Genomic DNA, 24434 nt, shown 5'->3' on the forward strand with positions numbered 1-24434 from the left:
CAGTAGCAGTAAACAGTTTTACAAAACTACATTTACAGGAAACGTTTTATAGGATTCTAAAATTAAACTTGATTGAGGACATTTGTTAAAGAGCTAAACAAATTAGAAGGCCTTAATAGAATATTTTAAGCACTTTAAAAGGAAGAAACCAGATCTTTCCCCTTGTACAGTTATCCTGAAAAGCCTTTTAAATAAATAACGCTATGACATTTGATATAATTAGTTTCAAAACCTATCATGAAATGGTATCCATTTAAGGGTTTCTATTTAGCAAACTATCAGGGCTTTGGATTAGGGGAAGAAGAGAATTCTGATGAACAATTAAACAAATGTCATCTCTTTACTCAATCCACTTTTATTTGTTTAGTGAAGAAAACATTAATGGAAATGCAGATGCATTAGGACATTATGATAACTAGTACATTAATAATGCAAATAGCTTAAGAAGGTTAATTACTTCTTAAATGAGTAGTTACTGTGTAATGTTCTTCCTTTGCAAAATACACCAACTCATTCAAAGATAAAAGCAATTTTTTTTTGCCTTTTTTTTTTTTTTTTGGCTGCAGCTACTCTTGAAATATACATAAGCATTTTGACCTGTTGGGATTGAAAACAATTATCAGTCAACAATTATAGGCTGAAGTCCAGCATTCAAAGATCAAGAATACATTATCAGTGAAAAATCTTTAGTCTTTATACAGCATCAAAACCAGACAATTATTTCTGTGACTGCTAAAACATGCCTTTCCCCAAAAGGCCAAAACATAAGCACCACATTTGAATTTCAGATGATAATTGCTGCTCTTGAAGACAATTAAACCACAATAACTGCTCCCTTGGTTTGCATGAATGCGTTCTCTCAGTTGTTGTAACATTGTTTGAGATCCAACATATGAAGTCAACTGTCTCTGTTAGATTCAGATAAATAACTGAACTGATTTTTCTGGTTTAAATTAAAGTATAACTGCTTGATAACTGGGATTTCAACATATCTACTCTCTCACTAATTACTGACAATAAGAAAAAATGTTTCAGTGTATCCTGCCACAGAGCAGAGCAAAAGTCAAGTTCTGTTACAGTGAGGTCAGCATTTGATGGAACAAGTCACACAATGAAATGCAAGTTTCCAAAGGAAGCTCACTTTCAGAATTATTATTTACTCTTAGGTTTGCAATCACTGCTTTTGGCTTGAACCTCTTATAAATTTTCTAAGACTTCCTAAGCCACAAGCAAAAAGAAGCCATCCAGTACTTCAAACAAGAGGGAAGCTAATTTCTGTGTTTTGGTAGGAACCAACGTGACGCTGCTCCTTGCAGTTATTGATCAAATGTGGGATGGAGAAATCTCCCATCCAAGCTGTCTGTTGTCCTTTTGTGGAGGGTGTTCTTGCAAATTAGTGTCCTTTCTGTAATCCTCACTGTATATTCCCAGTTATTTTCTCCATGGGAATCTCAGTTTTCCTTATTTTGGTCCACCTATCAGTTAAGTGTGCAAGCAGTGCCACTGAAGTGACACATTTAGGTATTTTCCTGACACAGTCTCCTGCTCCAGCAAACAGGTACAAGGTGGGCTCTTGATGAGCACTCAGCTCTTCAACCTCCACAAGACCTTTCACCACTCAGGGCTGATGACAGCAGTGAATGAACAAACTCTCTGCTCAGAGGTGCAACCCAGCACTACAGAAGGTGAAATCTAGCTCTGAAACACTTCCAAGTAATTAGAAATACTCCATTACCTCAGCTTTGGGGTTAGGATCTTTGTTAAAATATATATAATTATTGACATCTGTGCCAGGTTGGGAATGCTCTGCATGCTGGTTCAGTACCTTGGAAAACAGAGGTTTGGTTCCCTTCAACACTTCAGAAAAACATGCACAATGAATGTCAATATTCAGCACTAACAACAACAAAAATTAGCCCTGAGCATAGCTGTACTTAATAGCAGCTGTTAACATAACAACCTTCATGGATCCGTTAAAATTACACATTCTTATACATTTTTCTCGTAAGATTTTTTTCCATGCTTTTAATTGTGGATCCTATGATTTCCTGCGTACTGCTAACAATTTGTGCGTTCTCCTAATATTGACATATCTAAATATGACTTTCTATGGCTCAAATGATTTGAAAAGTCACATATTTTCTGCTATAGTGTCAAATGTCTATAAATATCCCCTTCATTTTTCATACCAGGTCTTACTGTCATGTCCTCATTCCTTTTTTTAGAGAATTTCAGTCCTTGTGTTTGAATATTGCATTGAAGAAGACATTTGCGCAATTTGGCAATGAATTATAATGGCATAAGAGAATCCATTAGCTCTCCCTAAGTCTGAGCTGCTGGCTGCTCTTTTCTTGCTGTCAAATATCAAAAAGTTCCTACGTATAGGGAAAATGCAAAGTTTGAGAGATGACTGTGCTTGCAAAGTGAAGTTTCCTGGTTTGTTTCTCTAAATACAAGGTGACAAAACCATACTGGAAAGATGAGATAACAATGACTCACCTTAGAGGAAGATTTTTGTTCACTCCTTTTGTGGGAAAAAATGCTGTAAAAGCACTCTTTCTGAAGTAAAAATATGTTTGCATTTCCTGTAACATAAAGTTTTCACAATGTGGGGTCATTTAGTTTTCATTTTAGGGTTAGGTTGTACATTAGGACCAGTACTGTATTCACCAGATAAACAGTAGGAATTTGTGATACTGATATGAAATGTGCACATGGCCCCCTCTCTCCATCACCACGTCTCCATTTAGGACTTTATAATCACTATAAAACATTTCCAAAGTTACCTTGCCAGGTTTCAGATTTGTAGCTTTTCAATAGAAAAAAGAACCAGTGTAGTAACACTGGTAACTATGTTTGGGTACAGCTCAAAGACATTTTTAATAGGTGTAAGTTCTACTCATACTTTCTTGTGGGTTTTAAATATTAAATGAAAGAAAAACGGTCATTATTAACACGACACATTGGAAAGAAAATGAGTTCATAAATATTGTTGCTATTACTTAGTTATAGCATTCTATTTCTATTCCCTGTGGAAGTTGTATTAACATTGAGCATAATTTTTGAGGCACAGAACGTATGCAGCAGAGATAAGGCTGCCGTCCCAGGAGCTGCTGCACAGCTCCGCCGTCCATCACCCTGATGAATCCTAACCATTTATATCCTGCTTTTTACCAGTTACTGTAAGCGAGGCCGGCTGGTTTGGCCTTACTGGAACTGGGCAGCAGACCCATCTCTCGTATTATAGATTAACCTGCCTCACAGTCCCGTGATAAATGTGCTGCAATTTCTTTGCACATTATTTATTTAGTTTCTAACTCACTAGATCTAAAAATTTGTTATTGAATTTCTAAAATTTTCTCGTAGAATTTATATACATGTATCTACCAGGATATAGGAAATAGTGCTTTAAAAGTCTGTTGTTGATGAAAAACTAAAAGCTTTTTGATTTTTGCTTTCTCGTACAGGAGAAAATTTACAGAAGCAAACAGCATACCTTGAAAAGTCACATTTTTCATTAACTATAAATTTTTAATAAAGAAACCCAGGAGGTTTTTATTTAAATAGATAATTTCTTGAATAGGTGGTTTATTCAAATCTGCCTTAGGTCACAGGAAGCTCAGGAACTATTGATTGGATCAGCTATTGCCTTCATTGTTCACTGTTCAAAATGAGCTCTTCATTGCCTGAGGTTGGTCACCAAGGTCATCTGGTGCCATTTATAAACCCATCAGCAGAACACCTGCACTTTCAGAGGTTTTGTGCATTTCTGGAATGAAAACTCATTTGAAATCTACACAAAGTTGCCTGATTTCTTTTCCCAATTCTAAGCATTTGGATCCTGTTTTAAACACTTACAGTTTTTAATTAAAATTCTCCACTGATTCCAGTGAGATTGTATCGAGTCAAAACTGGTTACCATTTAAAAGCACCAAGGCTCAGAGGAGGCGAAAAGAAGGACTCACAAGTATTTTCAAAGTGATTTTAAAAACCAAAGTCTCAATTAGGCAATTGTATTCATCCATTCCCAATCCCCAGCTCACCAAGGAATTCCAGTTTATCAGTGCAGCATACAGGAATGTACGCCTGTGCCTCCATCAGCACAATCCACTCCTCATTCCATTCACACTTCCCAGTAAGAGGTGTACTCATCCTCTTAATGCACAGGTCTGGAAGGAGCAGAATGCAGCTTTGGGGGAGCAGAAATTGCATGGGAGCTCCAAGGTTTGTATTTTAAAAAGAGCTTGTGCTTATGGTCTCCTACCCATCGAGCCTGCTTTTCAGCTGAGCCTGCCAGCAGCACTACTGGAACCAAGGGCCAGCTAGCAAGTCTATTGTAAAGGAGGCTTTTGAGAGTCTGCATGGAAGAATTCACCCCGAGATGAAATTTGGCATCAAAGGCCCTGGCATAAAGCTCGCTTAAAATGACACTAGGGCAGAAGAAAATAATTTCAGATCTAATTCAATATTTCAATGGGGAACTGCAGAAAGTGTTCAAATCTGCTGAAAATCTGGCTTTTATAATATTGTCTCCAGGAAGGTGTCTGATAGAAAAGCTTCAGTGCCAAGCAAGAACAGAATTATCCTCCATTTAGAAGGAAGTAAATAGATCATTTCTCTCTGACCTCCAAAGAGGAAGGACTATTCTCTCCACACGGCGGTGAAATGTAATAAAAAGAATGATACCCTTGGGATCCGTTCTACCAACAAAAAGCTACTGAGCACACTAACAGCATAGATAATCAAGGTAGTTGCATGAAAAATGAGAAATTTAAAGGATTGCTGGGAATGGGATTCTGGCCAGTAAGAAAAAAAGGCTTACGGACTAGCTAGGGGCAGTGAGTATAATTTAATATATTTCTGGCAGAAAACAAATAAGAAAGTACTCATCTGCAATTACAGAAGATGTCATCTCTTTTGAACTAGAGTTTGCAGAATCTATTTGTAAATACTGCTGTGTTTTCTCCTCGCCTCCACCCCTATACCAGCACAAAGCCTTTGCTCTACCCTGGCATTAGTAACACACACACTAAAAAGTTCAGGAAAGATTAATACACTTTCAAATAGGGTAATATTTCACATTTCCACTACACTGCACATTGTTTGCAATTTCATTCAGAAAGATATGGATAAAATAAGCATTTGGAATTTTGAGATCAATAAGGTTTTTTCGCAGTGCTGTGCAAGGACATCATGGTATTGCTCCAGGAAAACACTGGTGGCTGAGGTTTCCAGGCTCTCTCTGCCCTTAGAAGGTTGATTCTTGCTGGGCTGTTGCCTGGTGCAGTTCACTTGTCTGGCTTGTGCTATGGAGGCTACACCTCCCACACGTGTGGACAGTTGAAATGTGTGTCCTGAAGAACAGCATCCATCTTTGTGCCAGTCCACCAGGCCTGACTTGTCTCTGGGGATTGTTAGAGAGACAACTGATCTGTATGAAATATGGAGAATTTTCACCTGAGCCCTTCTCGGTCACTCCGTGAGGATTTGGGCACTGCCTGGTCACCTGCTCACCAGACCCAGCGCTAGGTGCTCCTCTGCACACCACAGGATTGCACCCTGTGTTTGTGTTCATAGCAGGGTTTGGTCCTGCCTCAAACCCTTCTCTGAGTGTTTTGCTAGGAAAACAGAACTCCTGGCCTAAGTGATCTCAGCTGCTGATTTAGTGGGGTCTGCCTGAGCAGGGCAAATTCTGCTCACCATATTTATATAACTAAGAAAGATTCTACTGATTTCTTTTAAAATCCTCTGCACACCACGGGATTGCACCCTGTGTTTGGTGTTCATAGCAGGGTTTGGTCCTGCCTCAAGCCCTTCTCTGAGTGTTTTGCTAGGAAAACAGAACTCCTGGCCTAAGTGATCTCAGCTGCTGATTTAGTGGGGTCTGCCTGAGCAGGGCAAATTCTGCTCACCATATTTATATAACTAAGACAGATTCTACTGATTTCTTTTAAAATCCTCTGCACACCACAGGATTGCACCCTGTGTTTGGTGTTCATAGCAGGGTTTGGTCCTGCCTCAAGCCCTTCTCTGAGTGTTTTGCTAGGAAAACAGAACTCCTGGCTTAAGTGATCTCAGCTGCTGATTTAGTGGGGTCTGCCTGAGCAGGGCAAATTCTGCTCACCATATTTATATAACTAAGACAGATTCTACTGATTCCTTTTAAAATCCTCTGCACACCACGGGATTGCACCCTGTGTTTGGTGTTCATAGCAGGGTTTGGTCCTGCCTCAAGCCCTTCTCTGAGTGTTTTGCTAGGAAAACAGAACTCCTGGCTTAAGTGATCTCAGCTGCTGATTTAGTGGGGTCTGCCTGAGCAGGGCAAATTCTGCTCACCATATTTATATAACTAAGAAAGATTCTACTGATTTCTTTTAAAAGAGCTTACCTGTATTTCATGAGCTAAGCCAGTGCTTTCATATCCTGTTTGTTAACAAGACTCTGTGCTCCTTAGTCTGTGCTAATTCATCCTGTGGTAGCTCATCCAGTAGCTCACCGGGTGAGCTAATGCTTTACAAGTCATTATTCAGCATCAACGTTTTCTCACTATTATAACCAAAAGATTAAGCATGTAAACTCCAGTGTAAAGCACTGATATATTAAATTAATATTTCGGATTAACAATGCCATTGAACATCGGTGTGGTATCAAAATCCTTAACATAAGCAGGCCAGTTGCCATGGAGATGGCAAAGTTTCAGAATGATTTTGTAGTAATGACAACAACTTTAGAACCTAAATGCTTCCAAATAGTCTATAAAGCTGCAAAAGGAGGGGCAAAATAGCAATTGCTATTCTTGAAACAAGTTACAAGATACAAGTGCAAGGTACCTGATATTCTGAGCAGGTGTTTCAAGAAGAAAACAAGTATTAGCTGTTTCTGTACAAATACCAATTTGTTTTTTTTGTTTTTTTTTACAGAGCCCCCACTTTTGCAGTGAGCAGTCTAGTCCATATTGCTTTCAATTGAGGGTGTTCAATATCTATAATGTCTGGGAGGTTTTGCAATTTTTCTCTGTTCTACATATGCACTTTTCTTCATTAAAGATAAAAAGAACCATCAACAAACTGTTTACCCTGCAGTATGAGTAAAAAACTGACTTAGTAGCTCATGAGGCTTAAACCCCTACCTAAGGTGTGTTCCTGTTTGAACAAACATTAACTTTTAGAGGGAGAAAATAATGTGTTCTGTAAGGTTGTTGTCTTCTGTGGATCAGACTGAAAGTGTTGATTGCAATCAGTGATAATTTGAGGGAATTTTTGAGAGTCTAACATGGCATTTCTCTGACTGGCTGAAGATTATCTTATGTCCATTCATCCATATTTTGTATCTCTGCAAAGCAAGTGACATAAGTGATTTCATCGCAAATTACAGACAAATCCACTGAATTTGCTAGACCTGTACAACAGGAACTCTGACATGAGTGGGGAACTGATCCCCCTGTACCTTTCTAATTTTATCAACAGTGATTCCTATCACCAGAAAAAAAAAAAAAACAAAAACACCAAAAAAAGCCACTAAAAAGGAGAAAGGAGGAACAGAGAACAAATTCTCTCAATCTAGCCCATAAAGTTTGATTTTATATTATAAAATACAGTGATATGAAGTACAATTTAATAGCAGAATCTTACAGGGGACAGTCTGACTACAACAACATCCAAGATATGCAACAAGCAAAAGGCTGAGCTGTTGATGCACATTTTAATGAACAGAGATCCACAGCAATTACTCTTTATCTATGAATGCATTATTATTCTATGTAAATGTTAGTGAAAAAAAGATAATAGGTGAGCCAGTTCCTACTTTCCTCTATTAAAAAGTGACACCATAATTAATTCTATTGATATGAACTTTTCAGTGACACTTGAGGAAGTGCAGAATGAAGAAAGCTCATGGTCTCAGCATAACTGACTGACAGGAAGTTTAACCTTCAGGGGTTTAGAAAAGTACTGGTCTAACAGTACCATAAGCTTAAATTCAGTGTCATTTTTAGGGGGTGGAAAGTACCTTTTAATCTCCATCTATTCTAGGAATAAATTATAACTTTTGTAGAGCCTATGTTTCCACAACTTCTGTGAGAGCAAAAGCAATCCACAGCTTCATGGAAGAATTATCACACCCATCTTTTGTGAAAGGAGTTGATATTGAGATCTGAGATATGTTTGTTTGGGGAGAACACAATTACAGGAAGCAAATTCAGAACTCAAACACTAATACATCTCATTTCACCAGAGAAATCCAAATCAGGGGGGAACATTTCCAACACAACTTCATGCTATTGTTAGCAGAAATAAACTGTGCACTTTAGCAGTCACCTATGCGTAGTCCATGGGGATTTTTCCAGTTGCATGTGGGGGTTTAGCCCCTGTGTCTGTCAGATAAATCAAAGAGCCAAATGAAATTCTAGTACTCAGGAACACTACAATATTATGTCACACTCCCTGGAGGGCTGCAGTTTTGTAATGAAATGAATAAATGACAAAGTAGCAGTTTGATATCCTGAAAGTTCTACCTGTCCTTTAGGACAAGCATGTCAGGATAAATTCCATTTAATTACACTGAGCACAACTTAAAAAAAAAAAAAAAAAAAAGAGAAAAAAGAGGAAAAATAAAATTCAAGCATTATCTTTTTGTCTGGGGCTCCACATGTGCAATAGTGAATTGACCTCATTTATTGCTGCATTTCTTCATTACTTTATGCCTCCACAGAAGTGACACTGGAATGGATATCAAACAGCAGAAAACTGGAGCAACATTTCAATATTTCAAAATGGGCCATGACAAAGCTAGCTCAGTGTTGATTATTATATTAATGTAAACTCCAGCAATTGCTGAGGGCTTTTCCTCCTGCATGTACAGCCCTCTACAGAAACAAAAGCACTCAGCAGTTCCCTATAACTGATAGTTCGAAATTTTAAAACAATTAGCACAGCAGGAGAATGCACACAATACCCAAGTGTTTTCCCCATGTTAAAATTCCCATAAAGTACAAAATGCCTATAATTTCCTATTTTTTTCAGCATTATTTCAAATCAAATGCCAAGAAAATATATGGTAAGTCTTGTTTTAGTTGAACCTGAGGCTTACAATGGAGTTACTTCATTGGCTTCACTGAATTTCTTGACAATTAATGTCTGTTTTGGAAAAAATGTTTGCTTTTCCAAATGTGGGCTTTGTTCAGAGTTTTATGTCAGGAATGTGAGAAGTTACCCCATACCCCCTTTTCAAAGAGTGCTACAACTGCTGGTAACTTAGCAAAGGGGCAGAGACAGACACAAGATATATGCTGTAATATTAATTCTTCATAGTGTCACAAAATACTAAAACAACACCAGCCAAGTGTGCTATTCTAAACAAAAAAAAAAAATCATGCCATGTCATCTTCAGCACCATTTCTGGGCAACACCCCTGTGTGGCATCAAAGACCAGCCATTGATAGCTTTGTAGCAAACATCACAAATAAAATCAGCTCACAACAGACTGACGTGTGTAGGAACCTGCCATCCACACCACCCACAGGCAGCTAAGGGAAGGATCTTCCAGGCACCTTATATTTAGATTTAAGCAGTTCCCACTAAAATCAGCAGTGAGATAACGGACTTCAGTAGAAGCCAGTTAAAGCCATCAGTGTTCTGTTTTGAGCCCTATCCTAATTAAAAAAAAAGGACTTTGGTGGAAGTTAGTTTTTGCCATGGAATTAAAAAAAAAGGTATTATAAAATCACTTACATTGCTTACAGGAGCTGGGGTGTTTCCACTGAGGAAGAAGAGAACTGAAAGGATCAAGAAAAAAATTTGGAAACTGCATCTCTATGGTTTCAGCTTGCCCAGCTTGATTGTAGAGCCACCTTCTGGTTTCAAATAACAATTTCATACTTGCTGACAGTAAGAATGTGTGCGTGTGTACCTTAGTTATGCATTTGGAAGTGTTTCAATTCACTACTTTAAGCCACATTAGGAAAATGACACAGAAATTAAACACTGTGGATTCTGCTTTGTTCTAAATCCAAATAGCCCAGTGACACATTTGGATATCTAACAAACTCTGCCTTGGGCTCTTAGGACCATTTATGATTGTATAAGAAACTGAAACTGCAAACATGAACCCTGGGAAGTGGTGAAACCACAGTGATGAGAGTCAATAGAAACAGGATGGGAACAGTTCTGGAGAGATCCTGGGAACATTCTCTTTCCACAGCACACTTGCCTGGTGGTTTGACCTCTAATGTTACTTTTTGAAACACAGAACCACCCCATTAATTCCATTTTCTTGATATCTGACCATTCCCTGGTTTGGGTTGATTGCTGTAAGTTTCAGCTAATACAGCATGACGTTTAGAACCGATTACAATGTTAGAGGTGTCTGCCAAATGATTGCAGTCCAGAAAGAAAACTAATCATACAGCATCTCAGGCAGAACATGAGTGTTACAGTGTCACTCTAGTTTGCACTAAGTTTTTCCTACAGTTGTGTGATTAGAGATGGCTGATCTGATCCCAAAACAGGCCTCACCTCATGTGCTTCATGACAGGCCAAGGATTGATTGCAAAGGCACTGAGTAAGCAGGTTCTCAGTGGCATCATTATGAGACATGGGAGGGAAATACTAGCTAAAAAAAAGGTTATAGCAAAAAACCCTCTTTGTTTTCCATTTTGAAATGAAGAGACAAGAGCAAGGGTTTGATCAACATCCCAGAGCACCAGAGATCCTGTGGCTGTGGCTCAGAGGAAGAAACCAGCCCCTCACACTGACAGCTTCATCTGTGCCTTCCACATTCCAAAGAACTGCTCTAATCACAGACCATCTCATTTATCTTGGGGCTGTTCCAGGTTCTATAAGCAATTTCATTCCCATTAGAGCAATAATGGGAACTTTCTCTGCCACCTACATGTCAGGCAAGATTCCTCACCACAGGGTCCTAAAATTCTTTCCCTTTTATTCAGAATGCAACATTATATATAGAAACTTGAACAAGTCCAACGGAAGAAAGTGCAAGGACAAGATGAACTTTTCAGCCTCCAGACAGCAGATTAGAGATTTTCCATACATGTATGCCAAGCACTGTACAAAGCACTTGGCATGGAAGCCTCTTTCTCCCAAACAGAAATTGAAATTTCAATAGTGGTTAAAGGCATTCATTATTAAAATTAGCATTTTGCAAAGTTCTTTTTTTGTTGGTAAGCTGGCAAAAAACCCCATTTACTCCTGAAATGTGGGACTCACTGTAGTGGTGTGACACAAGACAGGACAAATGCATACAGGAAGGCAGCTCCCACATTCTCAGCTCAGAATCCCTCAGGTTCAGAGGCTGATCCTCAGGCAGTTCAAAACATAAAGTCAAATACTGCTTCCTTAGCAACTCTGCAGCCATCAGGGAATTAAAGTTATTAAAATCTGAATTTTATGAAAGACGTAAATCTCAGATTCAATAGTACCTAAGCCAGGTGCTATTGAAATCAATGGTGGAACTTGCTCTGATTTAGCAAGGCTAAATCCTGTCAGCCATAAAACATACATTGGTTGCATTTTCAGTGCTCCTGTTCTTTACCTTATATACACACAGACACATGAGTTTGCAAGGATGCAAATGTTAAAAAAAAAACAACAACCCTTTGAAATATTTTTGGTATCTGATAAAGAACCAATCACTGTTCATAATTATTTTTAAAATTCTATATTGTTTTGATGTTTAGCTGATGCTGTGAGGCAGCTTTACAAACCTTCTGCTTTTATGTTCACAGGAGCACAGTTGAACTATTTAGTACACATTACATTGATTGCTGCTGAATAGAGGACTTTTGAAGTATCACTTTAAATCTGTTTGATATTTAAAAAAACAAAGTCCTGTGTGTGCTATTTTCATAGTAGAGACTTTGAAATTATTTCCTGAGAATAATTAAAAGAAGTTAAATTATTTATAACTGCAAAACCAAAGCAAAACACATTCTGTTAGGTCTTTTAGATCAGTATCTAACAGGAATGTTTTGTTCTCTGAACATGTCCTTCACACTGCTTGCTCTTAGAGAGCAGAATGAATACTATTTATGAATAAAAGTAAGATTTTGTTTACTGCTCCCAAATTCTTTACCTGTAGTTCTGCTCAGGAGAGAAGTCCACAAGCTGTACCAAGAGTTGGAACAACAAAGCATTTCTGGAAGACACTCAGGTATGGGAGCATGCAGGGTTTATACACATACAATAACAGCCCTGCTTTTGGTTAGAGAACAGGTATTTTCCAAAAGGCAGCACAAAAGTCATCAAGAGCTCAATTAAAATGAGTAGGGAAATGCTGGAGTACCATATGGAAGATTTTTATTCTTTTCCTCTTAAATCCATTGGATAATACATTACTGAAAAAAACACTTCAAAGTAACTTTTTTGGATGCTTAGCCCATGGTCCTCTAGAACTGTTTGGAAAGGAACCAGTAGAAGTTTAGTTTCTTACCTTTTTTTAGTTAGTTTTCCCAAAACTTCAAGTGAAAAATAATACAAAGAGAAGGAAAAAAAACAAGAAAAAAGAAACAAACAAGGAAAAAGAGATTCTCAAATAATGTCAGACACAAAAAAAAAAAATCTACACTTGCAAGTGCAAATGGTAAAGAAAGATAATAAGATCAAAAGCACCTTTACAGTTAAAAATTGATGGTTTTGTTTAGTTCTTCTATATAAAAGCAACATTTCCACATATTTCTAATTAGTAAATAGTGTCTATTTACAAGAATTTACTGCAAATTAAAGTGATCAATATTCATAATATTAATTTTATTTTATGCTAGATTGACTATTAATTTCAGGGGTTTTTTTCTCCTCAGAGGTTTTTCCTCTCTCATTTTTACTTGGAGAATCAGGGAAGTGGAATCAGAGTGGATGAAGCTATGAGAATCTATGAGATAGATGAGTGAATTAGACAGAATAATTTGTCAAGACACAGAAATATCACTTCTTCCAGGGAATGATATACAAATTATTGTAAGTTATAGAGGCCTAAGAGAATATACTTCATGACTTTTCCTCTGATGTGATTTGTTCTGTGATGTGATTTGAAAAGAAAATAAATTATCAGTCTCTTGAAAGAAAAACAACTCTGATTGGGGGCATGTTTTTGATTACTAAGTGCTTTATTCATTTAAGCAATAGTCCTCTAAAATGTTTTTACAGGAAGGAAAACTTGAGGAAATGCAGTTACAGGAGAAGGAGGGGTGAGGAGAGCACTGTAACATCCCTTGTTCATGGGAATAAGGAGCCATGGAGAGGACCTGCACTTGGAGCTCATTGATATGGACTTGTTAAAATTGCCAAATTGCTACCAGCGATGTGCCATGCAAAGGTTTATTTTTGTGTGGTGCTCTGAGACTGGAGACAGGATATTTCCTCCATGGATACGGCCACAAACGAGCCGTTCTCAGAGTCTTTGGCACTGATTCCTAAATATCATACATGTCTTAGGTTTCCTTCTACCCTTCCAGAGGAAGACATTTGACAAATAATAGCACATACTTTTCCCCCCTAACTCGACATCTCACTGTGCCTGTCTAGAATCATAAATTTTCAGTAACAGATATAGTCAAAACCCATGTCCAATTACAGTGAGGATGTGTAGAAATCAAAGATGCAATAGAAGCAGAAAAAGTGAACCGAAGGATTTACCAATTTGCACAGAGGTGTAAATTACTTGCTCTGAAATACACTAATATGGAACTTCTGCAATGTTTTTTTCCCTCTTATTTTCAGCCTGTTAAAACTTCTTTTTAAAAAAAGGGATAATAAAATGCTCTAACACTGAAAGCAAGGGGTTAAAACACCTGGTCTAACCAAAGAGTTTCCCAGAAAGGTGGAAACAAAATACCTTGGATAACTTTCTTGTGCAGGAAATCAATGTTAATTTAAGACAAAATAAAATGCTCTTAAAGTTATCCTCGCTTGGGAAAACCGTCCTAAAAAAAAATCATTATAAGTTTGCACATATATTTCAATATTATATTTAATTTGACTTTAAGCCCACATTTCAACTGAAACATATGTTTAAATGCATTGTGTCAATAAAGATAGACTTAAATATATGCTTAAGTGTTTTCCTGAAATAGAATTTATGCCACAAATTATGCCTTAGATTATTACATTGAAACAAGTCTCTAATTATAATGTATTACCAGTTCTGTTGTCTATTTTCCTGCTCCATTTAATCAGTCTGGAAAGAAAGCTATTGTAATTTCATCTTTTGTTGTAGATGGATGGGAATTAGAGGCCATAAGCAGCTGTACAGTGGGGAAATCAGGATTCAGATCCAGGAGCATTTCCTCTAAGTCTTTCAGATTTTTTTCACTTCTTGTAAGATTTGGTTCCAGCAATTACATAATCATCAAATTGTCCTGGTCACTTTTGGATGCCATCATCCTCGTTCCCTTGGTTTTGGACCAACATGCAACCAGCATGCATTTATATGATGGTGTTTTCATCTTTTCCTGCTTCCTTACTGACATTTGTGCCCATAGATCTTCACCATAATAACATTGGAGCCGTCCTTGTACTTCGGTTTTAACCAGCCAAGTTATTTACACTGAACTGTTAACACAAAGAAACAAAAGGAAATTACACTGCACGGATGACAACCTTGAAATTAAGGGCTGGGAGTAAACAAAGCCTTCAAATGAAAACCTTAGCCATTTCTCCTTAATGCACAATGAATTAAGGGCACTGGGTAAATGCTATCAATCTAATTAGGAAGCATTAAGTGATCTTCCTCATTAATCAGCTCCTTAGTGATTTTCTATGAAATTAGTATTGAATTTTGTATAAAAGCAGTCTTTTTCTTCAGATTCCTTCCACCTGCCTTCACAGTGAGCAGGATGAATCATCTGCTCACATGCCTGTACATCCAAACATGTGCACATAGTTACTTTTTCACAGCTAAATAAATCAAAACAGAGAGGTGAAAGGAGATGGATTTTGAGGCTGACCCATGTCAAAGAAACCATGGCATGAGACAGAGCACGTGTCCTTTGCCAAACATAGCCATTGGATTCCAAATCTGGAATGGTTCCCAAAGGAAAACAAGTCAGGTTGGAACAAGTCCTTCCTGCATCTCACTGAGTCAGAGTGGAGGGGGAGGAGGTGAGGTGATTTTCTGAGAGATTCATCTGGGTCTGCATTTGATCTAGGATGGCTCCCCGTGCTGCACCTCAGAAAGCATTAGGCAGAGGTGAGACACAAACAAATATGCTCTTATAATTTTAGAAAAAAGCAATTTCTCTATTAATTTCTGAGTAAAGATTTCAGTAGCTCTCCTCTGCTGTTGTCAAGTTTTTAAAGCTTACTTCATTATCTGTGTTCATGGAATCTTCTTTCCAAACTGCACATTCCCAGTTAAGCCAGAACCTTTAGGTAGATGAATCCTGTCACAGATAGTTGCAGTTCATGTGCTTATGCACATGGCTAAATACCCCAATAAATCAGATATCAGGATCTGTAAATGCCTTTTTTTATCTCTCCCTCAATGTTTCCATATATTGTCTGTAAAAAGCTATTTCATTTGAACCAGATCTAGAAATCACTGGATAGAGCCAATCAAAGATTCTGACAAAATGCAGTTTCACCAACTTTTTGTATGAGATGATTGTTATTTACATCTGAATCTTAGAAAATTCCTGTCAGAAAAATATTCAAAAATTTTATTTAACTTTCTTAACTTGACTCATTGCTTTATGTATTTTCCCTCCGGCATCCATCAATGACATTTTAATAGGAAAACAATAAACCAGGATTGTAGGATTTAACACTACAGTTTAACAAACATGATACATCACATTGTGATTTAAACACAAGTTATTTTTTCTCAATACTGCATAGGAATAATCAGTATTCATATTCTTCTTATCAACATAAGCCTGTGTAGCTTTCCACCAAACATCAGTTTAATTATGTTTAGACAAATCCCTGTGTTTGGACCAGCAGAGAAATTCTGCCATTTCAACATTGGTTTCCATCTAGATTGCAATGAGAGTTTAAAGGAAAGAATAAAAATTCAGAGAAATATTTTACAGAGATGTCAATATAGTTTTTTAACTCTGAGACTTTCCAGTATGGAACAGCCATTTACTAGAGGATTTTAAAAAAATCCGCCTTCCTAGTTTGAGAAGGAAGAAAAGAACTGACACCAATTCTTATAATGTGTTTGTTACAGATTAGGTTTTGCAGCATCTCCAAAATGGTTGAACTGCCTGAATGCAATTATCTTTCTCAGTAGAATGAATTGGGACAATAACATCATGGACAGTGAGGTTACCCTGGGGCCCAGCAGTCCTCACACAATGCATTTTCCATAGGAAAAGGTTCACACTGGCTGTCCTTGCGCAGCTGGAAGGAGCAGTGAGCACAACTGCCCATGTGTGAAATCCACAAATGCCGAATAAAAAGAATCAGCTGGGACAATCAGCTGGTCAAACACTGATTTTCCTCTGAGATAAAAACAAAGCCCTCAGAAAAAAACCAAATGGCTGTTGGTGTTTGGAACAGGCAGGGACTGTGCAGCACATCCCAGCAAGCAGAATGTGTGCCTGAGAGTTGTCTGCTCCTGGAAGTTTCCATGACCAACACACCAACGCGCAGTAACAGCAGCACTGTGGAAAGCACCAGCCCCAGGGGAGCAGAGTGGAGCTGGCCCTGAATGCACAGGTGTGAACTCACCTGTGAGCCTGGGGAGAGGCTCAGCAGAGAGCAGAAGCATGTCAGGCACCTGGCTGAAGGCCTCACACACATATCATCATCTCAGGCGAGACTATCATGGCAGGAAGTGCTTTGAGATTTATCAGCACAGCCATTCAATTATCCTGAACCAAGTCCTAGAGCAGGAAGAGTCCCAAGAGCAATGGCAATGAATGTTTCCTACTCCCTCACTTCCCATGGCTCACTTAGACTCTCTCATTAGCAGTTGCATATTTTCATTTTCAAGTTGAAATGCTGGAAAAATAGATTTGTGTATGCACATACAGAAAATGCAGCATTAACATACCACTAGGGTCCAAAAATACAAGGCTTGAACTGAAGGGGAGTGGCTTCTCTGTCGCTGGGATTTGAGGCTAATGAGAGAAGCTTCAGTGCACTTTACTGTAAGCTGATACCTGACCCAGGAGATTTGAATGAATGACTCAAGGCGGGTCAGATTTGGGGCACTGAACTCTGTGTAATCTGTCGGATAGCAAAACAAACACAAATATGTGGAAACACAATCAATAACTTGCAGAAATATATATTTTGCCTTTAATGAAAGAAGTACGTACAATAGGTTTAATTTGCTTTTCACTTGAGCCAAATTCATTTGTGCCAACGGCATGGAAGAATTGCTTTCATTTAAGTCTTGTTGCTGAAAAAGCACATTCATTTTTTTTTCCAAAAGAAGTTTTTTCACCCCTAACAAGCCAGTAATTTTAGAAAAAACCTGTAGCTTGTCAGTTTGACATGGTTTAATTTGCAACAAACGGTAAACAGAGTATAGAAAATGGAAACTCTAATAGAGACAGGCAGAGAAAAACCATATTTTTTGTCAATAGAAAAATCTGTATGGCAAAAAATGAATCACATACATTTGCATTTGTCCCTGTGACATAATGTTAATTACTTATGTGTGAAGCATTCCATTAGAAGGTATGCACCTAAAATAAATAAATGTTAGTTTAGTTAATTGCAGCCTAAATTCTAGTCAGTGACTGAGTATTCAGTACCCATTCATAGATGCTTCCAATTTACATATTTCAGAAAGCGTATTATGCTCCCATTTGCTTAAATGTCAAGCGACAGAATGATCCTGATAAATACCATTTAAAACCAAGAAATACTCAGAAACCCCCCCCAAGTGTAGCTCAACAATTTTTTTGAATCAAAATGCCTAAGTCAATATGTAGGAGGAAAGCTTCATCTAGTTTAAATTTCCGCTGAGGGGCTGGCCCTAAATTTTACTTATAAGTGTTGGTGTTTCTTCTTCACCACAGCATTTATTGTAGCACCCAGTCCTTCCAATTACTCTGTATCAAATGATTTGCTACCCACAGCCAGCCGTGAGGGAAGTTGTGTACCCATATTCCCTCAAGCAAGAAGCTTGCTGGATGAGGAGCACTCCTGTTTGTCCTAAATTCTTTTAACATTTCCATGTGGTTTTAACATTAGTTCTCTGCTTGAGCTTGCTTTGACAAGCATATAATATGGGTGAGAATGATGTGCATACAATACTTGAGGCCATTGAAAAGCTTGGGAAAAAAAATTTGTATTACCAAAATTATTTCAGCAACAGAGCCACTGATCAGGAATACAAATAAACTGTAACAGATCCCCTGGGCAATTGTATGCAGAAGCGCACATATAAATATTTAGCTTTTCATATCCAAAGTCTTAAGAGGAAAGATCCTGGGCTACAGTTGGTCATGAGATAAAATCATGAAATGGATCTGTGGTCATTTCCAATGCTCAGCCTTAGAAAGAACTTTGAGTGGCATCTCATGATGATACTGAGGCCCCAGAGAATTTTAAAAATGTGAGATAGACAAATGTAACAGTAAGATGTCCAGACAGGTAATGATCCCTCTGCTGGGACTTTATTCAGAATCTTATCACACTACTGGGACATACCACAGAAATGCATCCAAGCCTATGTTGTGTATATTCCTTGGGAATCTCGAATATGGGTTTTGTTCTTCCCTTTGCCTTTGCTTCCCTTGCCTTTACCTTCACCAAGAGAGTTTTGTGACATCAAGTTTGCTAACATGCAATGGGCTAGATGGAAACTGTACTGTCATTCATATTTCTGTCTCCCCCTCAGTCTAAATTTTACCTGGCAACATTTCCACTGTTGGAGATAAACCATTTATGGCAAACAGAAATGAAGTTAATTTGGAGTACATAACAGAGTCATTGTTATCCCAATTCTTCAAGTAAATTAACAAGTTTAAGCATGCTAAATCAGGTAGTGGCTCAACACATGGTTAAGCTGGGTTTAAATAAGTGCTCTGGTAACTGTTTTCTAATTGAGGCCATTAAGAATAAATAAAACCAAAGGTAATAGTCAAGTGAAGACTACTAAGGAAAAGCAAGATGAGGACAGAAAGAACTTGTTAATAACATACTGAAAAGTGAAGAAAAGCATTTACTGAATGGAAACAGTGACTATTAAGTAGAAAACAAAGAAGCAAAGATAAAGGAAAAGTACTTCAGTGAGGTACAAAAAGAATCAAGCTTAAAAACGGACAAAATGCAGAGCAGAATCAAAATCAAACCATACTTTTGTAATTACTGACAGTTTTTATTTAATCCAACCAATTATCTAAAATGTGATTCAAGCACACTTGACTTCAGTGAATTGCCTTCTATAACACTTTTATGTGTATCTTTTTCAAAAGTCAAGTGTGCACTGATTGCACTTCAGACAATCAGTTACATTTCTAGAACGCTGGAGAGAGGAAAAGAGCCCCACACATTTAAACCATCCATTTAGCATGAAGTTACCTGGAGTTTGGGTGTGTCTGCCCTGCTCACAGCTGGATGCACTGGGCTGGAGCTCAGGGCTGCCGAGCTGCTGAGCCCAAGGTCACCTCCTCTGCTGGTGGCAGGCAGCATGAAGAGAGCTGGAAGCAAGAGCTAGACCCTGTTTTCCCTTAGGAGCTGCTTTTAAGCTACAGCACACCAGCAGTCTGTGATCCTGACCCAGGGTTGCCACCACACCTGGATCCTTGCAAGAGAGGCCACAGCTGCCAGTGCCAGAGTCACACTTGGCTCCTGGATCCCTGTCCCTTGCAGAGTGGCCATCCCTGCTGCACCCTGTCAGCAATGGGGTGTTTTGTGAGGTTAACAGCAGACCTGCACACTCACATCTTCGGGAGCCCAGAATCTGCATAAAAGCACTGTGTGTCATGCTGGTGGCCTGCAAAGTTTGCAGGGTGACATTGGTTCATAGGTCCTGAGTGCCATTAACCCTGGACTCATCCTCTTCTGATCTTTCAGGCACAAAATCACCCTGGTTACTGCAACAAGGGCAACAGCCACAGTTACACTCATGAATTACTCTCCCTTTTTGGCCGGGTCACAAACTGGAGGCTTTGTGAGGTGAATACTCATTCTGACAAACTGTTGTTTTGATGCCAGTCTTAAAATGCCATCAGATCAAGGCATGAACTTATCATCAGGGAGCTCCATCCAGCCTGCTGCTTTGAGTGCTTGGGCAAAAGGCCCCTTTCCTTTGCTGAGAGGGGAACAGGGCACATAACCATCAGACTCACGAGCTGGGACAGCATTTCCCAATGCACAGCCAGCATCTCATAGGGTGTAAACAGAGTGTAGAAAAAAGTGCTTGTTACATGATGTGGGTAAAAAACTGACAAAATGCCAAAGTCCTTGAGAACAGAAATCTGAGGATTAAACTGGGAGACACTGGAGTACCTCTGTTGTTACATCAACAAGATTTTCTCCACCTTCAGGATTTTAGTAAGGAGGACCTGGAAGAGCTGCCCATGTCCCTAAAGCCCATCTCTCAATCGTTGTTGGGAAGCTATTAATGGAAAGAGGGCTGTGCTTTCATTCCAGCTGGTTTTGCCTCTGAAGGTGCTGCAGGTGCCCATGCTTCTCATCCTTTGATGAAGGAACAGACAGTGGCAGGTGTCCTGTGGCTCCCACTTGTAGGAAGAGCACAAAACCAAGGATCAGCCTGTGCCTGTTTGTGCAAAGTGTTTGAAGAGCAGCTGCCAGCAGACACATTTTGATCAGAGACAATGAGGGAGCACTTCCTAAGGCATTTTTCCTTGGGAATCTGTGAAGGAAATTGTCAAACACGGATGGATTTCCTACAAAGCCATTCCATTTTTTTTTCTCCCTCCCCCATAACTGGTATTCCTACAGGGAAGCCCAGGGGTGGGAATGAAGCATGCATGTAATCAGTTCTGTAGATAATCAATAGATGGACGGTATCAGGAAATTAAACTAATATTTCTAGCAAGGCAAATGACAACAGGAATTCAGCATTTGGGTTTGAAAGATTGATGTAAACTTCAATAAGATAACAGCCAGGATTTTTCTTAGTGACTTTGCATCCTTCAAGTTTTTGAGGGCCAGATTCCAGAGATATTAAGGCATTTGTTTTTCAAAAAAAAAAAAAAAAAAAAGAAAACAAAAATCAAACTCCTACAGATTACCTCCAAAAACATGATTGTATATTAACCTGAAAATAACATCCCCTGGCTGCTGGGACTTTTCCCATAAGTTTCACATGGATGACCTATGGACGCTTGGATGTTTTGCCTTATAAGGCTATGCCACATTTTTCTTTCAAGTGACTTTACTTACTCTTCTATTTCTGGGATAAAACATTCCATCATTTCTACTATTTTAGTTTAATTTAGGTCAGAAGCATCTTTCTGGCACCTAATTCTAATTTCAAAATGTCAATGATTTTTTCAGACAGATGGGAGTTTTTTTCATACTGTGATCACCCTTTATTGGGTGAAATTGTTAACAATATCATCTCTAACAATTAGGAGATTTATTTTTATGTCTCTCTGACAGGAAAATCGAACTTCGGGTACTAAGATGGATGTCAAGTTCAAGTGATTATGTTGAGGATTTAATTCACACAAATCTAATCACTTTCTCTAGGTCACTTTTTGAGCACTGTGTGCAAAGTCTTGCTTTCAGTGTCACTCACATTTTCTGAATTCTTACAGTTTTGTTCCTGTGCTTGAGATATTTGAAATCATATCCTAGGACAAGCATTCTTCAGCCAAAAGCCCCTGTAAGCCTAAATATTTGACCAGGAAGAAGGAACAAATTTTTCCTGAGAAGAACATTTCTTCATTAATAATTCTATATTGGGGAAGTTAGAATTCTTTAATTCTAGTATTCACCAAATAGCAAAAATTATAGCTTTGGAAAACTTATAATAAAAGTCTTCTTCTGTGTGAATCTTTCCCTCAAATGAAAACCATCTAATGTCAAACTTGATGTCACAAGGAGACTAAGGGAGTGTTTCTTTCTGGCTTATTTGAATATCTTTCATGCAAGATATATGCTTAAATTCCACTAATTCACCCAGTGCTGCTTGTCACAGACCATGGTGACAAGTGCTATTCAGACTTTGGACTTTCAAACAGCAATGTTTTGCTAGTCCAACCTAGAACACTCTTAGCACTCTGGAAAAAGGTAAAGTAACTCACACTTGATCTTACAAGCCTGCAGCAATGGAAAAAAGAATCATCCTGAATCAGAGGATGTTCAAGAGTGCCTGAAGCACCCTGGGAGGCACAAACCCAATAAACCAATGATGGCTAAAGCCAAACTGCTTGAAGCTGTGGAAGGAGGACAGGGAGGTTTGCCTTGCTACCAGATCCCAAAATGTGCTGTGGGTTCCAGCAGCCCAATTTACAGCCCTCTTGGGAAGGATGAGACAGCCACAGAGCAATTAGCTGGGCTCAGACCCGCTGGAGAGCACACGAGCTCCTACCTGAAAACCACACACAAGTTCCTGCCACGTTTTAGAAGTTTACTTGTCTACTCTGGACAAGTAGAAAAGAGTTTAGTGATAACAGGTAGGAGTTTAATTCTAGCATACCCTTTCCTATTCCCTCTGCTCTAATAGAGGTTGTTTACTTTTTGTCCTGCAAACACAGTAAGGAGCCTTGTATTTCCCCCCTCTCCAGAGGGGTGAGCTGTTATCCCCCTCACAGCACTTAGTTGACTGATAATGCAGAAGCTGTATAAAAGAATCAGGTGATATGACACATTGAAAACAGGAGCCAAGGAAACACATAGTATTTTTCAATAGTACCAGTTCAGGATAAATTTAATTTTCGCATGAATTCCTCCCGTTCAGAGCAGAAACTGAGAAAACAATCTGCCAGTAGAGAGGTCCCAGCTGTGTCAAGGTTCAGTAACAACTAGAAGTCATGACTGGCCATGCCTCCACAGATGTGTCTCTGGGGTTTGCAGGATAGCAATGAGATCAGAAAATTATAAAAAGGGCCCACCAGAAACTGCTGCAGCCTGCAAATGCCTCAGGCATTTGTTGGGGACAAAGCAGCTCCTGTCACCCATGGCTAGTGTGACTTTGCTGCAGCAATTTTTGTTTGCAAATTTTCTCATGGCTGTCACCTGTATGGTGCAGGTTTCTTATTTATAAATTCATTTGTGTTAAAACAACAATAGCAGTGCAAAAAGTTTTACTAGTAATGCCAATAGAAATAACATTAAATTCCCCAAAAGAAAACATTAAACAAGAGCATGTTACCAGGTAATGTTCAAGCCAATTCACAAACCTTCTCTAATAGTGGAAAAGTGAAAGGTTTGTTGTGAAAAGTCTTTCTACACTGTTGAAAATATCAATACCACATGCTGTGGTTGGAACTCTCCAAGAAACAAATATTGATTTCCCTCTTTCCTGATGTACAAATGGCAGACAATGACTGAACGAACTCTGAATCTTTTAATTGTTTTAAGGTTGACAGATTCTGTTAGTATTGAATTTTTATTGTTTCATTGTTCTCCTGTTTTCTGCTGCCACCTCCCCCCACAACCCCCCCAGCCCCTCTTTGAAACCTTTCTGGGTGGGGCAGGTACTTTGCTTTTTTTTCCTTTTTTGTGTTACAAAGACAAGCAAAGGAGTAGATGAAATTAATGTAGTATTCCCTCTACTGCAGTTCACTGTCGGGTCTGATTCATCTAATTTTAGTATTACCATCAGGAACATTGTAGCAATTTCTTGGGAACACAAGGTACTTGTGATGATATAACATTCTTATTTAAAAAAACAACATACATTCCAGAAAATCGTGCTATAAAATAAATGTTTGCTGTATAATGGAGAACTGTGGACAATCCATTTCAGTTCAAATGCTACAAACAAATCCTGCTTCAGAATCTGTAATTTCACCAATTTTACAACACACATTAATAGCAAAATTGAAAGAGAAAGACAGAGGAATATGTAGGCACATGTGTTTCTAATGATCCAAATGCTAAGCAAAATTTGGAGCAAAATGAAAAGGATTAGAATAAATTTTTTTCTTTAATTTTAGTTTATGGAATAAGCACGATTCTTCAATACTAGGTGTATGTCATGTAAAGCTTAAAAAGTAGTTATTCATTGTCCTGAAGGTCACCCAGACACAGTAAGTTCATTTCATTTCCTTGGCAGGAGACCCAGGCTTGTTATGTACTCTATGGAACATGACAGCCAGGGGCTGTCCCTCCAATCCATTTCAAGCAAATGTGATTTTTCCCCTCTGGGGAAGGGGGAGAGAGAGGAGCTGGCTGAGCCTGATCCTGCTGTACCTGTGCTCATCCAGGCACAGCAGCTGGAGGGAATGCACTGCAGAGGTGTCCCCACGAGTGAGGAATGGGTCAGGCTGTGCCAGCGCCTGGGTCCCGCCGTGCCACGGCCACCAGGCTGGTGGCAGCAGCTTGGGC

The 24434-nt window shown here is 38.7% G+C and overlaps 1 protein-coding gene across 12 annotated transcripts in view; it reads right to left on the bottom strand.

Moving 5' to 3' along the window:
• Positions 1-24434, bottom strand: part of LOC135308662 (uncharacterized) — a 61717-nt gene that overhangs the window by 10703 nt on the left and 26580 nt on the right. For 2 of the 12 annotated variants that reach the window (XR_010369044.1, XR_010369043.1), the window contains exons 2-3: positions 19491-20787; positions 2500-2585 (exon numbers count right to left, since the gene is read on the bottom strand). Coding sequence is in view for 1 of the 12 variants with exons in the window: in XM_064433886.1 (XP_064289956.1) it covers positions 2500-2585 (86 nt within the window). In the remaining 11 variants the exon portion in view is untranslated. Of the gene's footprint in view, positions 1-2499; positions 2586-6388; positions 8595-9728; positions 10148-13962; positions 14562-16682; positions 20788-24434 lie in introns of those variants that run through there. The other 10 variants (XM_064433888.1, XM_064433887.1, XR_010369042.1 and 7 more) reach the window with 9 other exon arrangements.

The sequence above is a fragment of the Passer domesticus genome, chromosome 10 (genome assembly GCF_036417665.1).
Source record: "Passer domesticus isolate bPasDom1 chromosome 10, bPasDom1.hap1, whole genome shotgun sequence".
NCBI lineage: Eukaryota > Metazoa > Chordata > Aves > Passeriformes > Passeridae > Passer > Passer domesticus.